Source organism: Balaenoptera borealis, assembly GCF_965194805.1.
Source record: "Balaenoptera borealis genome assembly, chromosome: 19".
In the NCBI taxonomy this organism is placed as follows: Eukaryota; Metazoa; Chordata; class Mammalia; order Artiodactyla; family Balaenopteridae; genus Balaenoptera; species Balaenoptera borealis.
Window position 1 is genome coordinate 57,231,808 of NC_138878.1, and position 21,456 is coordinate 57,253,263.

At 47.2% G+C, this 21,456-nt stretch overlaps 1 protein-coding gene and 1 pseudogene across 3 annotated transcripts; both read left to right on the plus strand.

The window, feature by feature from the left end:
- Positions 1-675: 675 nt before the first annotated feature.
- Positions 676-4,037, plus strand: ERICH4 (glutamate rich 4). 2 transcript variants are annotated; one of them, XM_082367584.1, is made up of 3 exons: positions 676-1,129; positions 2,274-2,498; positions 3,846-4,037. In XM_082367584.1, the coding sequence occupies exons 1-2, from the start codon at positions 956-958 to the stop codon at positions 2,463-2,465; spliced, it is 366 nt and encodes a 121-aa protein (XP_082223710.1). In that variant the 5' UTR covers positions 676-955; the 3' UTR covers positions 2,466-2,498; positions 3,846-4,037. The 2 variants fall into 2 exon arrangements, with proteins under 2 accessions (XP_082223710.1, XP_082223709.1); XM_082367583.1 differs by having other exon boundaries at positions 680-1,129; positions 3,930-4,015.
- An 883-nt stretch (positions 4,038-4,920) lies between these two features.
- LOC309616704 (large ribosomal subunit protein eL18 pseudogene) lies at positions 4,921-19,741 on the plus strand (annotated as a pseudogene). The gene has a single exon. The product of its transcript is annotated as a large ribosomal subunit protein eL18 pseudogene (transcript).
- The last annotated feature ends 1,715 nt before the right edge of the window (positions 19,742-21,456 follow it).

Sequence of the window (21,456 nt, forward strand, 5' to 3'; positions counted from 1 at the left end):
AACCCAGAACTGTGGACCCAGTTTAGACTTCTGACCTCTAGAACCGTAAGATAATAAGTCTGTGTTGTTTTAAGCCACTAAGTTTGTGGTCACTTGTTACAACAGCAATAGGAAACGAATACAGTGGAGTAGATCCCAGCTGAGAGTTCTGTTGTGACCACATTCACCTTGAGATGCCTGAGACATCCAGCTGGAGATGCTGAGTGGTGGTCTAGAGGTCAGGACTGGAGTCAGAGACTTGGGAGCCATTGACGTATAGGTGAAATTTTAACACCCCTGCAAGAGGGGTTCTAGCTGAGGGAGGCCTGCAGTGCCTCCCCACCTTCTGCATGACGGGGCCCAAGCTGCTAGTGATAATGTCTCTGGGCAAGTCTAGGGTCGGCAGAACTGGCTGCTCAGCTGTGGGCCAACAGCCTGGACACCGAGGCACCCTGGCCAAGGGATCGTTTTCTCGGAAGCCACTCCTGGCTCCTCAGGCACATTGTCTGGGAAGCCCTGGGAGGGCCCGAGTGGAGAAGACAGGCAAGGACCAAGCCAGGGGAAGCCAGAGATCAAGTGGAGAAGAGGGCTGCAGGGGAGGCTGGGGGGGAGGAGTGGGTGGGACCCAGGAGGGGGCGGGACGAGGTGAGGCCTGGCATCCACACACTGGTGAGGGGTCAGGCCTGAGAAGAGGCAGGGAGAAGTGGAGTTTGACCTCTGCCAGAGGGGCTGAGGTTGGATCCTTGTGAGCAGAGTTGAGGTTAGACTTTGATTAAAACAAAACAAAAACAAAAACACACGAAGCTGCAGATTCTCAGTGGAGAATGGACTTTGGGTTGCCCGAGGGGGTGGGGCTGGCCCTCTCCTACCCCCACTGCCCTTTACTCCCTCCCCCCCCAGCCCCCGGCTCCCCAGGGGACTGGGTCACTCTGGACCTTGCTACTTCCTGCTCCTGGCCAGCCACTGCTCAGAGACTATGGAGCTGTGGAAGCAGCTGAGGCAGGCTGGACTGGTGCCCCCAGGGCTGGGCCCACCCCCGCGGGCCCTGAGGGTGGTGCCCCCAGTGAAGAGGGTGGGTCAGACCCTCATGTTCCCAGGGGCTGACACTGGAGGTGCCAGGGAGAGTCTGCTGTGGATCTGGAAGGAGCTGGTGAGTGAGGGGTTTGGAGGGGTAAGAGATGGGGTGGTGGGGGGAGTGGATAAATGAATAGGAATGAATGTAAATAAAAAGGGCCAGAGATTGAAAGTCAGAGACAGGAATAGAGAAATAGAGGCAGAGGCAGACACACCCAGAGAACGATGGACACAGACAGAGACACAGAAAGACGCAAAGAATGAGAGACAGGACCAGAGAGAGGCGGAGACAGAGAGACCCGGAAAGAGACGAGAGATGGAAAGCAGAGATTGAGAGCCTCAACAAGGACAGACTCATTAAATCTGAAAGACAGAGAGGTGGAGACAGTCCAAGGCAGGGGCAGAGAAATAGAGACAGACAGAAAGACAGGGATATGGAAAGACAGAGACAGACAGAGACAGCCAAGTAGAGACAGAGAGATGGAGACAGATCACAAGAGAGGGAGACCTAATAAGAGAGACAAAGAGAATAAGACTCAAGACACAGAGAAAGGACGAGAGAGATGGAGACAGCGAGGGACAATGAAATGGAGAGACCAAGACAAAGGGAGACAGGGCAGAGATCAGAGACAGAAGCAGGATGGCAGAGTCCAGGGACACAGTGAGGAGCCCACCTGCGGTGCTGTGGGCCAGGACTGTTAAAGAGAAAGTAACTTATGACACCTGTTAAAGATGGCAAGGCTCTAGGTATGAAGACTGCTGTGATGGGGATTTTGCAGTAGAGGAGAGAGATTGGGCTCAGCTCTGAATACAACATGGGCAACGGGGAATTTACAGCCAAGGAGCAGGAGAGGGGTCGGCGGGTAGAAAATTCCTAAGAGGAAACATCAGGGGTATAGGGGGGATTCTGGCTCAACCTATCTAGCAGGATTCTTGCTGAAGGCAGGTCAGGGTGAGCCGCCATCACCTGGGGGAGGGTGGAGGGTGAGGAGCCCAGATCAAATAAGGAGGATGGGGGATTCTTGCTAAAACTGGATTTTACAAAGAAGTGCTGATGGGCCTAGGAAACGGTTCAGGATCCTGAGTAAAGTTTGGTCAGGCAAAGAATCTTTTCTGGGACTTGAGCTGAGACCTGCTCCCACCCAGGTTTCCCGGCAGAGGCACACTAACCCCTTGCCCTCTGGGGTGGGATGCCCATGACTCCCCCTTCCCACCCGCAGGTGAACCTCCGCCTAGTGGATGTCCAGCTGCTGGGCCAGCTATGCAGCCTGGGGTTGGAGATGGGGGCACTTCAGGAGGAACTGATCACCTTCCTGGAGGAGGAGGAGGACAGAGAGCTGGAAGGGAAGCAGGAGGGGGCCTGTGGTCCAGCCCCGGGTCACCGCCTCCCTGACTTTGAAATGACTATCTGAGGCCCTGCTGCTGTGCTTTCGGACACATGAATGGTATGCAAATTTATGCCAAGAAGATGGGGAGATTTGCTGGTCAAATCAACCTGCAAACGTCAATTTGGCATTGGCACGTGCTCCTTGAGCAAGTGCTTTCTCTGAAAATGTCGGAGATTAGATTGAGGGGTGGGTCCCTGAGCTGCGGGCGTGTTTGCAGGTGATGTGGGAGGTTTGCAGAGAAACTCTAGGTGTATTTGCAGATGTGCTGTAGGTGTGTTGCAGGGGAGGCCTGCGTCTTTGCAAATATGATGGAGATGCGTGCAGATGGCTATTGAGTGCTTGAAAAGTGGCTAGGTCTCACTGAGGTGTGCTGTACGTGTAAAATACACGCTGAATCTCCAAGCTGGGTGTGATAAAAAGAATAGACAACATGTCAATAATCATAAAAATTAATTACATTTTGAAATGTTTGGGATAAATAAAAATATGACTAAAGCTAATTTCACCTGTTTATTTGTAAACTCTTTTACTGTGGTAAAATACATATAACATAAAAGTTACCATTTTAAGCATTTTTAAGTGTACAATTCAGTAGTGTGAAATATATTCACGTTGTTGTGTGAATGTGTTTTCATCTTGCAAAACGGAAACTGTACCCCTTAAACGACAAGTCCCCATTCCCCCTCCCCCAGCCCCTGGCAACCACCCTTCTACTTTGCGTCTCTATGAATTTGCCTACTCTAGGGACCTCATGTAAGTGGGATCACACAGTATTTGTCTTTTCATAACTGGCTTATGTCACTTAGCATAATGTCCTCAGGGTTCACCCATGTTGCAGTGTGTATCAGAATTTCCTTCCTTTTTGAGCCTGAATAATATTCCATACATGTGGTATGCACAACCACATTTTATTTGTCGATGGGCACTTGGGTTGTTTCTACCTTTTTTGGCTGTGGTGAAATACATTTCTCTGAACAAGGGTGTACAAATATCTGTCCAAGTCTTTGCTTTCAATTCTTTTGGGTATGTACCCAGAAGTGGAATTCCTGGATTGTATGGTAAGTCTCTGTGTAATTATTTGAGGAAGTGCCATACTGTTGGCTGTGCCATTTGTCATTCCCACCAACAGTGCACAAGAGTTCCAACTTTCCACCTCCTTGCCAACATGTTATTTTCTTTTTTTTTTTTTCTTTTTCCTTTTTTCATGATAGCCATCCTAATGTCTGTGAGGTGGTACCTCATTGTGGTTTTGATTTGCATTTCCCTAATAATTAATGATGTTGAGCATCTTTTCCTGAGCATCTTTTCATCTATTTCTTTTTACATTTTAAAATATGACTGCTAGAAAGCTTAAAATTACATAAGTAGCTCCCACTGTATTTCTCTTGCACTGCACTATTTCAGACGTTTGAAAAAGGAATGTGGGTGTGAACAGATGAGCGGCGAGGTTTCAGCAATATTCCCAGACGCGTTGCAACTGTGTTACAGCGCCACCTTCAGGAGACAGGCAGATATCTGCAGATGGCAGCCGACGAGAAGCAGGGCTGCAAATATAACTCCTGCCCAGGTCCACACTTGTAGAAAAGATGCCCAAGACAGCAGGTGGAGGGCTCCAGCCTGAGGAGAGACAGCTCTTCTGGGAAGACAGTTGGACATTCTTCATAAAACCATTACTCCCAGTGAGGAAAAATACACGCTTGCATTTCTGCGATTCTTCAAAACAATTTTCTGCTTGGGAGTGAGGATATTCCCAGAGAAGTGAGATGCTGGCAGGTGCTGAATTCCTGTCCATGGGGATTTCCGTCTTCAAAAAAACCTGCTTCTACTCTAGAGCCCGCGAGCCACAACTACTGAAGCCCGCGCGCCTAGAGCCGGTGCTCCGCAACAAGAGAAGCCACTGCAGTGAGAAGCCCGCGCACTGCAACGAAGACCCAATGTAGACAAAAATAAATAAAATAAAATTTAAAAATACCCTTCTTCTTTTTGTGCACTGGAGTCATCCAAGACTCGAGGGGTTTGGGGGTTTGGGCTCCATCCTCAAACTGGTCCTCCTTTGCCTACCTTAGCCAGGTCTGCAGCTGCTGGGAGTTCCCCTGTAGGGGGTGGTGCTGGGGAGAATGCTGGAAGTCAGACCCCAGTACCCAGGGAAGGGGAAAGATACCCCAAGAGCATGCAAGTGAGCAGAGCCCCCTCTCTGACACTGGGCACTCTAGAAAGAGGCTGGGGGGCAGTCCGGGTCTCTTGGCAGCTACATCGAGTCCGTGGGGGTCACCAGGGCTGGGGAGGTGGGGCTCCATGGCCACAGGGTCTGAGTCATGTTTCACAAATGCCAAGGTACTCTGCCTCTTGGGGGGAAAGAGACTGGGAGGGAGGGAGGCACAGACGGGAGACTGGAGGGGGCGACTTGGGAGGGAATGCTTACTATTCAAGAACAGCATGGTGGGTGGCCCCTGATGTCTGGGTGGTAGTTGCTCTGGGCCATAGAGGTGACATCTATGGGGGAGTCACCTCAGTCAAACACTCAGGGAAGTTTGGGTGAATGTGGTCAGCTCCCCCTCCCCAATACTGTCCTTCTCAGTGCCAACTTCCTGAGCTACATCCAGCAATGATCAAGTCAGTACCATGTTTGCCCTCTGGAGCTCCCAGCCCAGCAAGGTGGGGGGACCCCTTAACACACAGAGATAGCTAAGATGATCAGGGCAGGGATGGGGGAGCACGGACTCCCCCATCTGCCAACATCTCAATTCTCTGGGAATATCCTCACTCTCAAATAGAAAGTGTTTTGAAGAAGAATTGCAAAAATGTAAGCGTGCATTTTTCCTCACCGGGGAGCATGGAGCAGGATGGGAGAGGACTCAGATAAGGCAAGAGGCCCAGCCTGAAACATCAGGAAAGTGTTCTTAGAAAAGAACCTAAGGAATAAGTAAATATGAGCCAAGCAAAGAAAGAGAATGGGAAAAGAATAACAAGTAGGAAAATTGCACATGCAAAAGTCCTAGAAGGTCTAGTGATCTAGCTTCTTGCTACTCAAAGTGCAGTCCATGGACCAGCAGAATGAGCATTGCTGCAGCTATCTACTGCTGCATAACAAACAACCCCCAAACTCAGTTATTTTAAGCAATGACAGCATGTATTTTGCACATGAATCTGCAGTCTGCAGGGATAACTCATCTCTGCTCCACGGTGAGCTACTGCTCTTCAGGTGGAATCCTCTGAAGGCACATTCACTCACACGTCTGGTAGTTGATGCTGGCTGTTAGCTGGGGCCTCTGTTCCTCTGCAGGTCATCTCTCCACATGGGTGAGATTGGCTTTCACACAGCATGGTGGGTGGGTTCCAAAGGCAAATATCATGAAGAGAGAGCCAGGCGGAAGCCATATTGCCTTGTAAAACTTAGCTTCAGATGCCAGGCAGTCACCCTCACCATATTCCACCTGTTATGGCAATCGCAAAGGTTCAGGGGAAGGGGAAATGGTTCCCACCTCTTTATGGGGAGTGCAAGGTTCTGGAAGCATGTGGGCCAGGGAAACCAAGCAGGACCCTGTGGGGCCCTCCCAGGTACAAAAGCCCCTCTGTGTCTCCTGTTTCTTGTTTGCAGAAAGAGGCTTTAGTCTCCTAGACCTTCCCTGAGTTCCAAAGAGCAGATTCAAATAGTTACTAGGAATTAGGGAAGTGAGAGAATGCAGAAACAAAGGAAAAACAGTCAATCAAGAAAAGTAATGATGGCTTAAACAATGGTTCAGCAATAAAGCAGAGTGCTAGTTCCTCCTCAGGCGATATATGTAGCGGTCTGATGCATACCTTTGAGTTGTTCTGCAGAAATTAAGACCCCGACTCAGGTGGAGGATGGTGACTAAATGCTGACCACAAGCATGTAGACCCCAGACTGGTTGGAACCAGAAGGTTGATGATTAAGATTCCTGAAACATCACCCTGTTACTTCACCACCAACCAAACAGAAGAAAGTCATGTATCCTGAAGCCCTAACCTCAAAAGTTGCCTTTAAAAACCCTTCCTAATACTTACCTGGCAGGGGAGATACCATGATCATGAAGGTGGTTTTCCCAGGGTGAGGCTTATCCATTGCACTCTGGATGTGCTGACCCCTGTGATTTCCCCAAATGTGGGAAATTGACTGCATAATCTGTGGTAGTGGAGGACTGTGTTTCTGCTTTCCCCTGACAAACCTGGTTTAAGAGTAGCATTTGAGGGCATTCCTTAGCCGTCCGGTGGTTGGAACTCCGCACTTTCACTGTTGAGGGCTCGGGTTTGATCCCTGGTCAGGGAAATAAGATCCCACAAGCCATGCAGCATGGCCAAAAAACAAAACCAAAAACACCCTTCCTGAAAACCATCAGGGAATTTGGGTCTTTTGAGCACAAGCTGCCCATTGTCCTTGCTTGGTGCCTGCAAATAAATGCTATACTTTCCTTTACCACAACTTGGTGCCAGAAGATTGACTTTGCTGCGCAATGGGCAAGCAAAATCAAGTTCAGTTCAGTAACAACAGGAAATATTGCTGTGGTCATTTTCAGAAAACACAAACTGCCACAGAATCACCGGGAAGCTTGGTAGATGTGTTGATTGTCAGGTTCCACACTAGATCTACCGAATCAGAATCTACATTTTGTAAGATTCTCAGGTGCTTCCTTTGCATATTTGATGCAAGAAGTACTGTTCTAAATCACAAATATGGCACTGTTTTGAGCAGGAGGGGACATAGTTTTGAAAGCTCCCTCTAGCTGTTGGGTGGAGGGTGGGTTAGAGGAGTTTCAAGTGGTGGTTAGATACAAGTAGCCAAAGAAAAAAATAGATAAATTGGAATTCATCAAAACTGAATACTTTTGTGCATCAAAATATATGATCAAAAGTGAAAAGACCAATTACCAGTACAGTAAGTCCCCTCCATACGAACCTTCAAGTTGTGAACTTTCAAAGATGTGAACGTGAGTTCGCATGTCCAGTCACGTAAGTTAGTTCATGTGTCTGGTGTACACTGTCACGTGCATGAATCCTCTACAAGTGGTTGTGCTTTTGTGTACTTTACTGTACAGTACCGTATGGAGTACAGTAGCACAGTATCTTTATTTCAAGCCCAGGATGTCTGGAAGTAAGCGTAAAAGCAGCAGTGATGTAGCTGGTACAGTACTACCCAGACATCACTGGATCGTTTTTTTCAAGAAGGTAGATAGAACTGAATCCAGCAAGGAACCAGAACCTGTGCCATCAACGTCAGGTGTGAGTGAAATTGCAGCTTGCACTCCATCTCCTATTGCTGATGATCCTTCAGCTCTACCATCTCCCACCTCCTCTCCCTCCTCCAGTCAGTAACTCTTCTTGCCTGTTAACTCCATGCCAGCCCCTGTATGCCAGCTGTTGTACTGTACTACTGTACTTTTCAAGGTACTGTACTGTAAGATTAAACGTTTTCTTTATTTTTTGTGTTTGTTTTTTATGTATTATTTGTGTGAAAAGTATTATAAACCTATCACTGCACAGTACTATATAGCCGATTGTGTTAGTTGGGTACCGGGGCTAACTTTGCTGGACTTACGAACAAATTGGACTTATGAATGCACTCTTGGAATGGAACTCGTTCATATGTAGGGGACTTGCTGTACTGAAATGAAATCATTTATTTATTTATTTATTTATTATTTTTGGCCACGCCGTGCAGCTTGCAGGATCTTAGTTCCCTGAACAGGGATAGAACCTGGGCCCTCAGCAGTGAAGTGTGGAGTCCTAACCACTGGACTGCCAGGAATTCCCTGAATCAGTAATTTAAAAACTCCCAACAAACAAAAGTCTAGGACCAGATGGCTTCACAGGTGAATTCTACCAAACATTTAGAGAAGAATTAATGCCTATCCTTCTGAAACTATTCCAAAAAATTGCAGAGGAAGGAATGCTTCTGAACTCATTCCATGAGGCCAGCATCACACTGATACCAAAACCAGAAAGAGACATCACAAAAAAAGAAAATTACAGGCCAATATCACTGATGAACACAGATGCAAAAATCCTCAACAAAATAGTAGCAAACAGAATCCAGCAATACACTAAAAGGATCATACACCATGATCAAGTGGGATTTATCCCAGGGATGCAAGGATTTTTCAATATCTGCAAATCAATCAATAAGAATAAAAACCATAGGATCATCTCAATAGGTGCAGAAAAAGCTTTTGATAAAATTCCTCAACGTAATAAAGGCTGTAGATGACAACACCCACAGCTAACATCATACTCAATGGTGAAAAGCTGAAAGCATTCCCTCTAAGATCAGAAACAAGACAAGGATGCCCACTCTTGCCAGCTTTATTCAATATAGTTTTGGAAGTCCTAGCCCCAGCAATCAGAGAAGAAAAAGAAATAAAAGGAATCCAGATTGGAAAGGAAGAATTAAAACTGTCACTGTTTGCTGATGATATGATATTATACATAGAATGCCACCAAAAAAACTGCTAGAGCTCATCAATGAATTCGGTAAGGTTGCAGGATACAAAATTAATATACAGAAATCTGTTGCACTTCTATACACTAACAATGAATTATCAGAAAGAGAAATTAAGGAAACAATTTCATTTACCATTGCATCAAAAGGAATAAAATACCTAGGAATAAATCTAACTAAAGGTAAAATACTTGTACTCTGAAAACTATAAGATATTGATGAAAGAAACTGAAGATTACACAAACAGATGGAAAGATATACTGTGTTCATGGATTGGAAGAATTAATATTGTTAAAATGGCCTTACTACCCAAGGCAATCTACAGATTCAGTGCAATCCCTATCAAAACACCAATGGCATTTTTCACAGAACTAGAACAAATAATTTTAAAATTTGTATGGAGACACAAAAATCCCCATATAGCCAAAACTGTCTTGAGAATGAAAAATGGAGCTGGAGGTATCATGCTTCCTGACTTCAGACTATACTACAAAGCTTCAGTAATCAAAACAGCATGGTAGAGACTTCCAAGGTGGCACAGTGGTTAAGAATCCGCCTGCCAATGCAGGGGACACGGTTTCAAGCCCTGGTCCAGGAAGATCCCACATGCCACGGAGCAACTAAGCCTGTGCGCCACAACTACTGAGGTTGCGCTCTAGAGCCCATGACCCACAACTACTGAGCCCGCGAGCTGCAACTACTGAAGCCCATATGCTTAGAGCCCATGCTCTGCAACAAGAGAAGCCACCGCAGTGAGAAGCCCGTGCACCGCAACGAAGAGTAGCCCCCGCTCACCACAACTAGAGAAGGCCCGCGCGCAGCAACAAAGACCAAACACAACCAAAAATAAATAAATGAATTTTAAAAAACCAAAAAACCAAAAAAAAATCATGGTACGGTTCTCTCTTTCCAGACCTGGCTAAGGAGGAGGCTCCATTATGGGAGCTGAGATCCGCCACAACAAGGACTGAAAGTTTTGGCACAAGGAGCCCAAGAGCCAGGACATCCACCTAAGGCTGTTGGTCAAGCTGTACACGTTTCTGGCCAGACGAACCCTCTCCACCTTCAATCAACTTGTGCTGAAGAGGATGTTCATGAGTCGCAGCAATCAGCCACCTCTATCTCTTTCCCAGATGATCTGGAAGATGAAGTTTCCTGGCCAAGAAGGCAAAACAGCTGTGGTTGTAGGGTCTATAACCGATGATGCGCCCGAACTGAAGGTGTGTGCTCTGCAAGTGAGTAGCACCCTCAAGGCCGGGGGCAAGATCCTCACCTTCGACCAGCTTGCCCTGGACTCTCACAAGGGTTGCGACACTGTTCTCCTCCCTGGTCCTCGAAAGGGCTGAGAGGTGTACAGGCAATTCTGCAAGGCCCCAGGAACCCCACATAGCCACACCAAACACTATGTATGCTCCAAGGGCCAGAAGTTTGAGCGGGTCAGAGTTGATGGGTCAGCCGTGGCTACAAAAACTAATTCCAGATCCTGCCTTGTTATTAAAAAGATTTTGGATGCTGAAGAAAAAAAACACAGTATGGTATTGGCACAAAAACAGACACATAGATCAATATGACAGAATCGAGAGCCCAGAAATAAACCCACGCATATATAGTTAATCAATGTATGACGGGGACTTCCCTGGTGGTCCAGTGGGTAAGACTCTGTGCTCCCAATGCAAGGGGCCCTGGTTCGATCCCTGGTCGGCGAACTAGATCCCGCATGCATGCCACAACTAAGAAGTCTGTGTGCCGCAACTAAAAAAAAAAAAAAAGATCCCACATGCTTCAAGGAAGATCTCACGTGCTGCAACTAAGACCTGGTGCAGCCAAAATAAATAAATAATTAATTAAAAAAATTAATATACAAAGGGGAAGAATATACAAGAATATACAAAGGGGAAAAGACAGTCTCTTCAGTAAATGGGAAAACTGGACAACACATGTAAAAGAATAAAATTAGGACATTTTCTAACACTATACACAAAAGTAAACTCAAAATGGATTAAAGACCTAAGTGTAAGATCTGAAGTCAAAAACACCTAGAAGAAAACATAGGCAGAGCACTTTTTGATATAAATCACAGCAATAATATTTGTTTTGGATTTGTCTCCTAAGGCAAAGGCAAGGATGAATGGATAAGCAACATGTCATGTATCCATACAATTGTACATTATTCAGCCATAAAAAGGAATGAAGGACTGATACACACCACATTATGGATGAACCTTGAAAACATTATGCTACACTAAGGAAGCCAGATAAAAGGCCACATATGGTATGATTTCATTTATACGAAATGTCCAAAAGAGGCAAATCCACAGAGAAAGCAGCTTAGTTGTTGCCAGGGGTGGAGAGGAGGGGAGAATGAGGAATGTTGCTTAATGCGTACAAGGTTTTATTTTGAGGTGATGAAAATGTTCTGGAGTTAGCTACAGTGATGGTTATCCCACATGAATATACTATAACCACTGAATTCTACACTTTAAAAGGGTGAATTTTATCTTATTTATTTTTTTATAATTTTTTTTTTTTTGACCATGCCACGCACGTGGGATCTTATTTCTCCGACCAGGGATCCAACCTGCAACCCCTGCATTAGAAGAGCGGAATCTTAACCACTGGACCACCAGGGAAGTCTAAAAGGGTGAATTATATTTCGAAAAGCTACAGTGTTGGTCAGTAGAGGACCCTGGTGGGCTAGGATGGGGCTGGACCAGGCAGGGCTGTGGGGAGGGGAGGAGAGCCTGGGGGAGGGAGGCTCAGGGGACCGATGGGCAGGGCTGGTGGGGGGAGGGGTGTTAGCCTCGGGCCTGGGGGACTGGGACACAGAAGAGGGTGATTCTGGGGGGAGATCACATCTGTGGTTCTGTTGCATCTTGAATGCGTGCATGGGAGGCGTGCAAAGGCCCATCTCGTGTGTGCGCACACGTGGACATGTTAATGCCACTGCCTCTTGGCCTTTATGGCCAGGCCAACCCCTCCCCCAGGCTGTATCCCTTCTCAGAGTCCCCTCCCCCCACCTTCCCTCCACTCACCCCTCTCTCTGCCCCTCAGTCTTCCTCTAGCTCTGTGCTGTCCAATATGGCAGCCAGCCACTACGTGTGACTTCTGAGCACTTGAAATGTGGCTGGTGTGAACTGAGAGGTGCTGTTAAGTGTCAAATACCTGCCAGACTTCGAAGGCTTAGTATGAAACAAAGATTTGAAAGTACTCGCTATTTTTGTTGTGGATTACATGTCAAAATGAGTGTGTTTTAGATACATTGGGTTAGGTAAGCTATACTATTGAAATTATTTTCACCTCTTTTTCAATATGGCTATTAAAAAATGAAAAATTACGTACCTGGCTTGTACTGTATTTCTAGTGGACGCACACCTGCTGTGGCACCCTGTGTCCACCAGATAGCGCCAAATACAGGCTGCCGCAGTTTCACTAGAAACGGGAGAAACTGGGCGGAGCGGGCATGGGACCCACCTGTGAAGCTCTTTGAAGTAGGACATTATTAAGGACATTGAAATATGCTCTTCCCACACAGGAGGCCACTGTGGGGGGCGAACCCCCAAGATCTGATGAACAGGAGATGGGCAGTATGGTAGGCTGAATGATTACCCACCAAGACATCACCGTTGTAATCCCTGGAACCTGTGAATGTTACCTTATAAAGACAGGACTTTGCTGATGTGATTCCATTAGAGATATTGATGGGAAGATTATGGTGGATTATCCAGGTGAGCCCTAAATGAAATCACAGGTGTCCTTGTAAGAGAGAGACACAGGCAGATGTGACCTCAGAAGTGAGAAGATGAAGTGAATACAGAAGCAACAGGCTGTGTGAGGATGGGGCCACCAGCCACGGATTGGGGTGTAAGATCGGACACTATCAAACTCCTAGAGGAAAGCATAGGCAGAACAGTCTTTGACAGAATTCGAAGCAAGAATTTTTTTGATCTGTCTTCAAAGGCAAAGGCAACTAAAGCAAAAAAACCCACAAAAAACAAATGGGACCTAATTAAACTTAAGAGCTTTTGCAAAGTAAAGGAAACCACCGACTAAAGAAAGACAACCTACTGAATGGGAGAAAATATTTGCAAATACTGTATGATATCGCTTATACGTGGAATCTAGCAAAATATGACCAACAAGTGTATATAACAAAGAAGAAGCAGACTCACAGATACATTGAAGAAACTAGTGGTTACTGGTGGGAGGGCAACAATTTAGGGGAGAAGGAGTGGGAAGTACAAACTATTGGGAGTAAGACAGGCTCAAGGTTGTATTGTATAACACAGGGAATATAGGCAATATTTTGTAATAACTGTAAATGGAAAGCCTTTAAAAATTGTAAAAAGTAAAATAAACTTTTAATGTTAGAATTTTTAAAAAAGGAAGGGCCTTGAGCATGGGGATGTCAGAAGAGGGTTCCTGGACTTGACTCTGGGGGAAGTAAGGGAGGCCAATGAAGGGAGGGCCTGGGGTTGGGACTAGAGATGTAGGACACGAGGGCAGGGAGTCCAGGCTCCAGCTGGGACCAGGCTGAGAAGGGCAGGGTTGCTCTCAGAGGGGGTCTGGGTGGGGCCTCCAGCATCTGGGGAAGCCCTGTACGAAAGCTAATGTCCACCTGGGAAGTCTAAGATGTCCCTTCAAGCGAGTTTGCAAGATGCTGAGATGTGTGAAGAGGTGAAACTAACTGAGACCACGGTGGAGGCTGAAAAGGAGCCAGGGCCCAGGGAGGGGAGGGGGACCTGGGCAAAAGACTCTAGAACACAGGGAGGGGGTAGGGGAGGAAATGGAGGAGGGGGCCGACCTAGGAGTGTGCAGAACCCAGAAGAGTGTGTTAGGGAGCAGGGTTCTTGGACCCCTTAATCGATAGAAATTGATAAGAGGCAGACAAGAAATTCAGGCAAGGCTTATTGGGGCTGGTGGTGCAGCACGAGGGAGTGACACAAGCAACAGTTTTGCTTGTCTGCTCCCTGGGGTGAAGGGGAAGTGTTCCCTTAAATGGGGTGAGGGTAGGGTGGGCCCAGGGGTTGGGCCAGGGAGGGGTGGCTTCCGTGGGCTGCTCACCTCCTTGGTGGTACTGTGGAGACTTCATGCCCAGTGCCCTGCTTTTGTCCTCCACCTCAGAAATGGCTACTGCGGTTTTGGTCTTTCGTACCTTGTTCATAATTTGCCCCGACTGCACATGTGTGTTTAGTTATTTTTAATCCCTTAGATTTGCTTTGTAGTCTGTTGCTCAAGAAGATGTGTGTCCAGGTGCAAGCACTGCAGCAAACAGTCCCTGCTCCCAGCCTGTCTGAAATCTAGAACATGGAGAGAGGGAGGGGGAAAGAATCAAAGATGGGGCAGGCATAGGAGTGCGCAGAGCCCCGGAGGATCTAGGAAAGCTGGGGAGGGGGGATGAGGTCAGAGCGCAGGGGATGAAGAGAGGGTCACGGCCCTGGAGGATGGGCGGGGAAAGTCGGGGTGAGGAATAACTCCGCAGGGGTGGGACTACTTGGGCGGTTCCACTTCTTCAGGCAAAAAGAGGCCTCAGTCCCGTCTGGCGCTGTTTGAAGCGTCAGCCTCACGGGCCCCCTTGGGAAGCGCAGAGCTCGTGGGAGTCCACACTGGTCCACACCCTTCCCCTCCCACGCGGGTCCTTACCCTTCTGAGGGCTCTTTCGGGGCGCAGAGCTTCTCCTTCCCTCTGTTCGACCCTATTCTGTCCCTTGACGACCTGCGCCCGGGCCCTGTGCATCCCCCACTCCTCTCCAGGCCGCCGTGGCTCCTGGGGCCCCTCGGCTCAGGTGGCGAAGCGGCCGCCCCGAGCTCCCAGCTCTGCACCCACAGCGCCGCGCCTGCTCCCCACACGGACGCCTCCTCAGGACTCCCCTCCAGAATGTCCCCTTGGAAACCTCCCCAGCCCTCAACCGCATCCGGGCTCAGACCCCTCAGCCCTCCTGCCCCAGGGCGCTGTCCTTCCCTTGCTCCTGGGTTCCCTCAAGGTCTGGCCCTTCCCCTGCTCTGCGCCCAGCTGGAGACTCACCCCAGCAGGAGAAGGAAGTCTGCACAGAAACGGGCATGAGACCACGTTACAATTCGGAAATGCTTTATTTCTCCAGCGTCAAGTCTATTCATTTTCAGGAAGACAGAGTTGGTACGTTGATGGGAACAGCAAAAGTTTGGTTTCGAAATTTTTGCCAGTGTTTAAGGAAACCACAGTTTAGGAACTAATACAAGAAGCCAAGATGGTAACCTGTGTCTCCTGAACATTGTTATCATAATATTAGAAATATTACTCAAGTTTCAAGTCTGTGTTTTTGTCAGGGAGGCAGTGTCAGTACAAGTACTTCAAAGGCAAACGTTCAGAATCAAAATACCTGTCCAGTGGTTGATGATCCCACAGTTTGGGAACCAGTTCAAGAATCCAGTACAGTTATCTGTGTCTTCTGAACATGGTTATCATAATATTTGAAATATTTTTCCAGTTTCAAATCCTCTTTTTGTCAGGGAGGCAGAGTTGGGATTTATAATTAGCACCAAAACTTACATTTCTGCTGTTATGATGGGTTGTCTTATACAATAATACGTGATGTTGTCTTTTAAGATTTCACAAAGATATTTTAGATACCGAACAGATATATTAGGAGAAATTAAAGCACCATCACTTCTGCCGGTTGGCGACCAAACATCTTTTTAAAGATATATGTGATCTTAGTTTTTTAAACAACTCATGTCCAACTGGTTGTATGCCACCGAAGCTATCTTGTCTAGCAGAAATATCAGTATCCTTTTGGTTTGGCATGTAACCAACCAGTTTCAGGGTGTCAGGGCCCGCTGCGTTCCATGTGTCATTAGTTTATCTTTTACGATATTCCTTACCTTCTCTGTGAGAAATTCAGCCACCATACCTGCTAGAATTTCCACGGACTTGTCCTTGATAAGCGAACTAAGCAAATCCATGGGGGAAAACGTGAGGTGTGTCTGTTCATTTCAGTCCCCGTCCTGAGTTTATTTCCTCTTAGAGAAGTCACGGGACATGCGCATTTCACAAAGGAAGTGGTCCTGGACGATGAGCCTGTGACACGGTACATGGCGTCACTTGAGGTACCAGGTTACTTCCCTCCCACTTGTTTGACCGCCATGATGTCTAATCATAAACATGCCAGAAGTCGTGAGGTGCAACGAGCCCTTCTTCCTGCAGTATTGTGGCAGCACCGCTGAGTGGTTCAACCACTGGGGCCACATCTCACCACCATCCAGTACTCAGAAGGGGAAGTGGACAGTCTTTAAAAGCTTTTATATAAGAAATGAAACATTTTGAAGTTTTTTTCATGCTGTGGTAGGCTGAATAAGGGTCCCCAAGGATATCCACAATCTAATCTCTGTGACCTGTGAAAGTTACATTACGTGATCTAGGGGCCTTTGCTCATGGGATAAAGTTAAGGATCTTAACTTGGGGAGATGATCCTGGATTATCCAGGTAGGATCTAAATGGGATCACAAGGGTCCCTATACTGGGAGTGGACAGAGAGAGATTTGAGCACAAGAAGGAAGAAGGTGATGTGAGGATGGACCAGAGGGAGAAAAGGTGATGGATGTAGTGAGGGGCCATGAGCCAAGGGATGAGGGGAGCTTCCAGCAGCTGGAAAGGCAAGGAATCCAATTGTCTCCAAGAGCAGCAGAAGGGAACATGGTCCTGCAGACGCTGATTTCAGCCCAGAGAAACCTATTGGAGATGTCAAGACTGCTGACTGTTAGAGGATGAATCTGTGCTGTGAATCTGCTAAATTTGTGGTAATTTGTCGCAGCAGCCATACATGCTATTGCCAATAGTATGCACATCAGCCAAAAATGTAAATTTCTAAAGACTTCAGCATTAAGACCTAAATTGTTTATTGTTTTTTAAAAAACTTCTTTTTCAACCAGGTAAACACTAAGTATGTATTTTTATTTTTAACAGCATGGCCTGGGCATTATACGTCTGAGATAAGAATAATACAGACTGTACCACCAAGGTAGGACCGGTAAACAGTTTTTCGTAAGTGGAAAGGAGAAAATCTGAAACGAAGTCAGAAGGAAGTGGCAGTGAAAGAGGGGGGCTCAGGTGAACAGTTCAGCCACAACTCTAAGGGCAGGAGTCAAATGCTTGGGCATTCACTGAGGTTCAGTGCGTCCCTGGAGGACAACCCCTGGTAAGATGATCTGGTGGGCAAGGAAGCTGGGACTTATGAAGTCACCTAATTCAAAGATTCCCAGGAAAAGGGAAGGTCATTTCACCATGTCCAGGGCTTGTGGGTTTTGTATGTAGGTGGCAGGGGACTACTGCCTAGGGCCAGCATGGGAGGGTCAGAAATATTGTTGGGAAATTGTATCAGGGCTCTCCAGAGAAACCAGAGTGTGTGCATGTGTAAGTATATGTATACATATATATGTATGTATATATGTGTTGGGTTGGCCAAAATCTTTCCATAACATCTTACGGAAAAACCCAAATGAACATTTTGGCCAACCCAATATACGTTAAGAGATATAAGGGATTGAGAAGCCTTGTGATGTGCTGTCTGCAAGCTGGAGACTCAGGAAAGCCAGGGATGTAGTTCCAGTCCAAGCCCAAAGTCTTGAGAACAGGACAGCCAATGGCATTAGTCCCACAGTGAGGGCAGGAGAAGACCAACATCCCCACTCAAGCTGTCAGGCAGAGAGTGAATTCTCCTTTCCCTCCACTCTTGTGTTCTATTCAGGCTCCTCAGTTGATGGTATGGTGCCCACCCATACTGGGGAGGGCAGTCTGCTTTGCTCAGTCTATAGATTCAAATGCTGACTCATCGCCCTCACAGACACATCCAGAAATTGTTTAACCAAATATCAGGGCACCTCATGGCCCAGTCAAGTTGACACGTAAAATTAACCATCACAGAAATAAAGCCATTTTTTGTTATTGTTTAGAAGAAAAATCTTCCGTATGATATCATTTATATGTGGAACCTAAAAAAAAGGGTACAAATGAACTTACTTACAAAACAGAAGTCGAGTCACAGATGTAGAAAACAAACTTATGGGGCTTCTCTGGTGGCGCAGTGGTTAAGAATCCGCCTGCCAATGCAGGGGACATGGGTTCGAGCCCTGGTCCGGGAAGATCCCACATGCCGCGGAGCAACTAAGCCTGTGCGCCACAACTACTGAGCCCGCGTGCCACAACTAGAAGCCACCGCAGTGAGAAGCCCGCACACCACGCAGCAACGAAGACCCAATGCAACCAAAAATAAATAAATTTAAAAAAAAGAAAGGAAAACAAACTTATGGTTACCAGGGGATAAGGGGGTGGGGAGGGATAAATTGGGAGATTGGGATTGACATATACACACTACTATATATAAAATAGATAACTAATAAGAACCTGCTGTATAGCACAGGGAACTCTACTCAACACTCTGTAATGGCCTATATGGGAAAAGAATCTAAAAATAAAAGAGTGGATATATGTATATGTATAACTGATTCACTTTGCTGTACACCTGAAACTAACACAACATTGTAAATCAACTATACTCCAATAAAAATGAAAAAAAAAATCTTTCAGTTTTGAAAGAGCTCTTTCAAAAGAAAGGCTGTCTTTACAGGCAAGTCACTTCCAGTGTTAACTATTAAAATCTTTTACTGTTTGGCATAGGTATGCAAGCAGCAGTGCGCGTTTACAATGGAGGCACAACGGCATTGCATCCACGGTCTCAGGCTCCCTCCCAATGTAGTCCCAAGAGATCTGGACAACCGGCAGAACAGCCCATAAGTCCTGGTCCACTATACTGATAACCACAAGATAATCAGACCTGATGAACAAGAAATGGCAAGTATTCTGAGTGCTTAGTATGACACATACATTTCAAAGGGTGGTAGAGTAATACTACTAATATTGATCAGTGACAATGACATCAAAGATGACTATGACATCCATTGGTGAGAATGATGCCAGCGACAAGGTTCAGCTCTAGTTATCAGCAACTTAAGCGGTGTGTGAGAGTTCCATGGTCTGTGGGGCATCCTCACCTGTGACCATTCAGGGACCTGCCACATCTATGAAGCTCTTAGGGCTCCAACAGTCTGAGGGCTGCTGGACCACCCTCCAGAGTAAAGGACAAGTTACTGCACATAAATCTCCATAAACTCCATGTAAGAGGATGAATGGTACTTTGGGGAGCTTCTGGCAGAACCTAATGAGAGAATTCCATGCAGCAAGGCCATAGCTCTCTACAGCAGTAGCAAAACAGCTCCTAATCTGCTCCTAACCCTCAGGAGACAGGCGTGGGATGTAATGTGACCCGTTAGCCAGAACTTGTCATCATGTCCTTCGTTCTGTCACATCCCGCAAATTAAGGTCAGGTGGGGAGGGCAGCATTCATGATGGATGGAAGTGGTACATCCAGGATTAGACAAGGGCAGGTGGCCCAGACCATTGGCACCTACTACTCCTGCACTGACACCTGTACACAGCTCTCTCCTGTGGACTCCTGGGATGTTCACTCTGACTAGTCAACAGAGAAGGAGAAGGTCCCACTCCCTTCAAGTTCATCCTGGCCTTCAGTCCTACCCCCATCTCCACTCCCAGTCTTCTGTGGGTGGGGCCCAAAGTGGATTCGACGTGGGGGGAGGAGGGTGTCCACAGGAGGTGCAGAGCGGGATGATGGGGAGTTGGGATCTCATCATTTCAAACAAAATCCTTTGCTTAGTGGGCTCCACAGGAGAAGGACAGGAGGCCGTGGAGTTGGCAGCCCTCAGTGGGAGGTGGTGGAGGTGCCTGCATGGTCTGTGGCCTTGCAGGTGAGATGCAGGGCCCAGTAGGGTGAAAGCAGCTGGGACTTGAGTCTCCAGAGGTGCCTGGAGGGCCTCGACTTTTAGGGGAGACCCAGTAAGTAGGCGTCCTCAGTAGAAAATGGGCCCTCTGCTGTTGACTGAGGTAAGGCCAGGGGCCCTGGAGTTTGAGGCTCACCCAGCTGAGGATTTGGGCCCTGGGCAGCAGGTGGTCGGCAGACAGGGGCAGCTGGGTATCAGGCTGTGCCTCATTCTCCCAGACGGGAGGAAGGCTTCTGTTCAGAGGCCCGCCTGGGCACGAGGAAGGAACCACCCCTTTCCTCCTCTGGGGCTTAATCACAGAGAACCCACGCCCTGGCTCCGCCTTCTGCTCTCACTGCCAGGCTCCCAAAGAAGAGCGAGTCCTTGTCCAATGTTGGTCTCCCTTTCTCATTATCTGAGGGCCTCAGCATGAACTCCCTGACACTGGGGTCTGGGTGCTCCTTCGATGGTGGAGGCCTGCAGATCTGGGTACCGGCCCCGAGGATACGGAGGGGCCCTGTCTGCGCTCCCACATTCCACCTGGCGGGACACCAGACTCTCCAACCATCAACCCTATGTTCAGAGGCCAACCTGAGCAGACAAAATCCAACAGAACCCAGACGGTAGATTCTACTTCTTATGCCCGTGGACTCAGTATTGGACATTTACAGGGAGTTTGGGAAGATAACAAAGAAAGCCAGGAGTGAGGATGCCGAGGTCAGCCCGGATGAGGCTCCCCGTGGCAGAGCCAGGCCCATGCAGGCCGGTGCAGGCACGTGGGGCGGGTGGGATGTGTGCCCCAGGCCGAGGCCCCACCAGGAGTCTCAACACTCCACACACTGTCGAGCTTCCAGGACAGAATATCTTTCGAAAATCTGTTGGGCCCGCTCCCTTCTTGAGAGGTGAAATGTATGTGGAATAGAGCACGGCTGGGGTTAGGGCCTGTGCGCTTCTGCTTATCCAGGTCTCTCTCCAGCGATCACGCTTCAGCAGCTGTGCTAGTTCACATCCTGGGCACAAAGGCCAGCCACCTGGCGGGGAACTGAAAAATGTGTGCTTTTAAAATATGTTAGTCATGGTGGTCTGTTGCATTCTTTTGAGTTAAATGACTTTTTGTTTAGAGTACAACTCTGTTATGTTAGCTAAGAATTATAAACAAAAAAAGTACCATTTTCTCCCTTTGGTTTAAAAGCAAAACATTTTGCAGTTCAGTCTGTGTGGGGAAAAAAAAGTTTGAGAAAGTATGTTATGCAGACCAGCTGTTTACTAAAGAAAGTAAGAAAGGAAAGAAGGAAGGAAGGGAGGAAGGGAGGGAGGGAAGGAAGGAAGGAAGAAAAAAGAAAAGAAAGAAAGAAAGAAAGAAGGAAGGAAGGAAGGAAGGAAGGGAGAAAGAAAGAAAGAAAGAAGGAAATAAAGAAGAAAGAAAGAGGGAGGAAGGAAGAAAGGCAGAACCCTTTTGAGAAGATTCTCAACTGAGAATAGGGCTCCTCCCTGGTCTTGGCCATAGGTGCAGTGTCTGGTTCAGATCCCTGAGCAGGGCGGGTGTGAGAGGGAACCTGGGCAACTTCTTTCACTAATTAGCAGGAAGAACAAGCACAATCAGAATAAATAACTATAAATTCATAGGATACCTTCTAAGTGTGACAAAATGTGCACATTGAAAAATATTCATACCTTGACACTTATGCTTAGCCATTCATACTTCAGTGTTTTTCTTATTTAGAATGGATCTAGCTATTTAATGATTATCCATTAG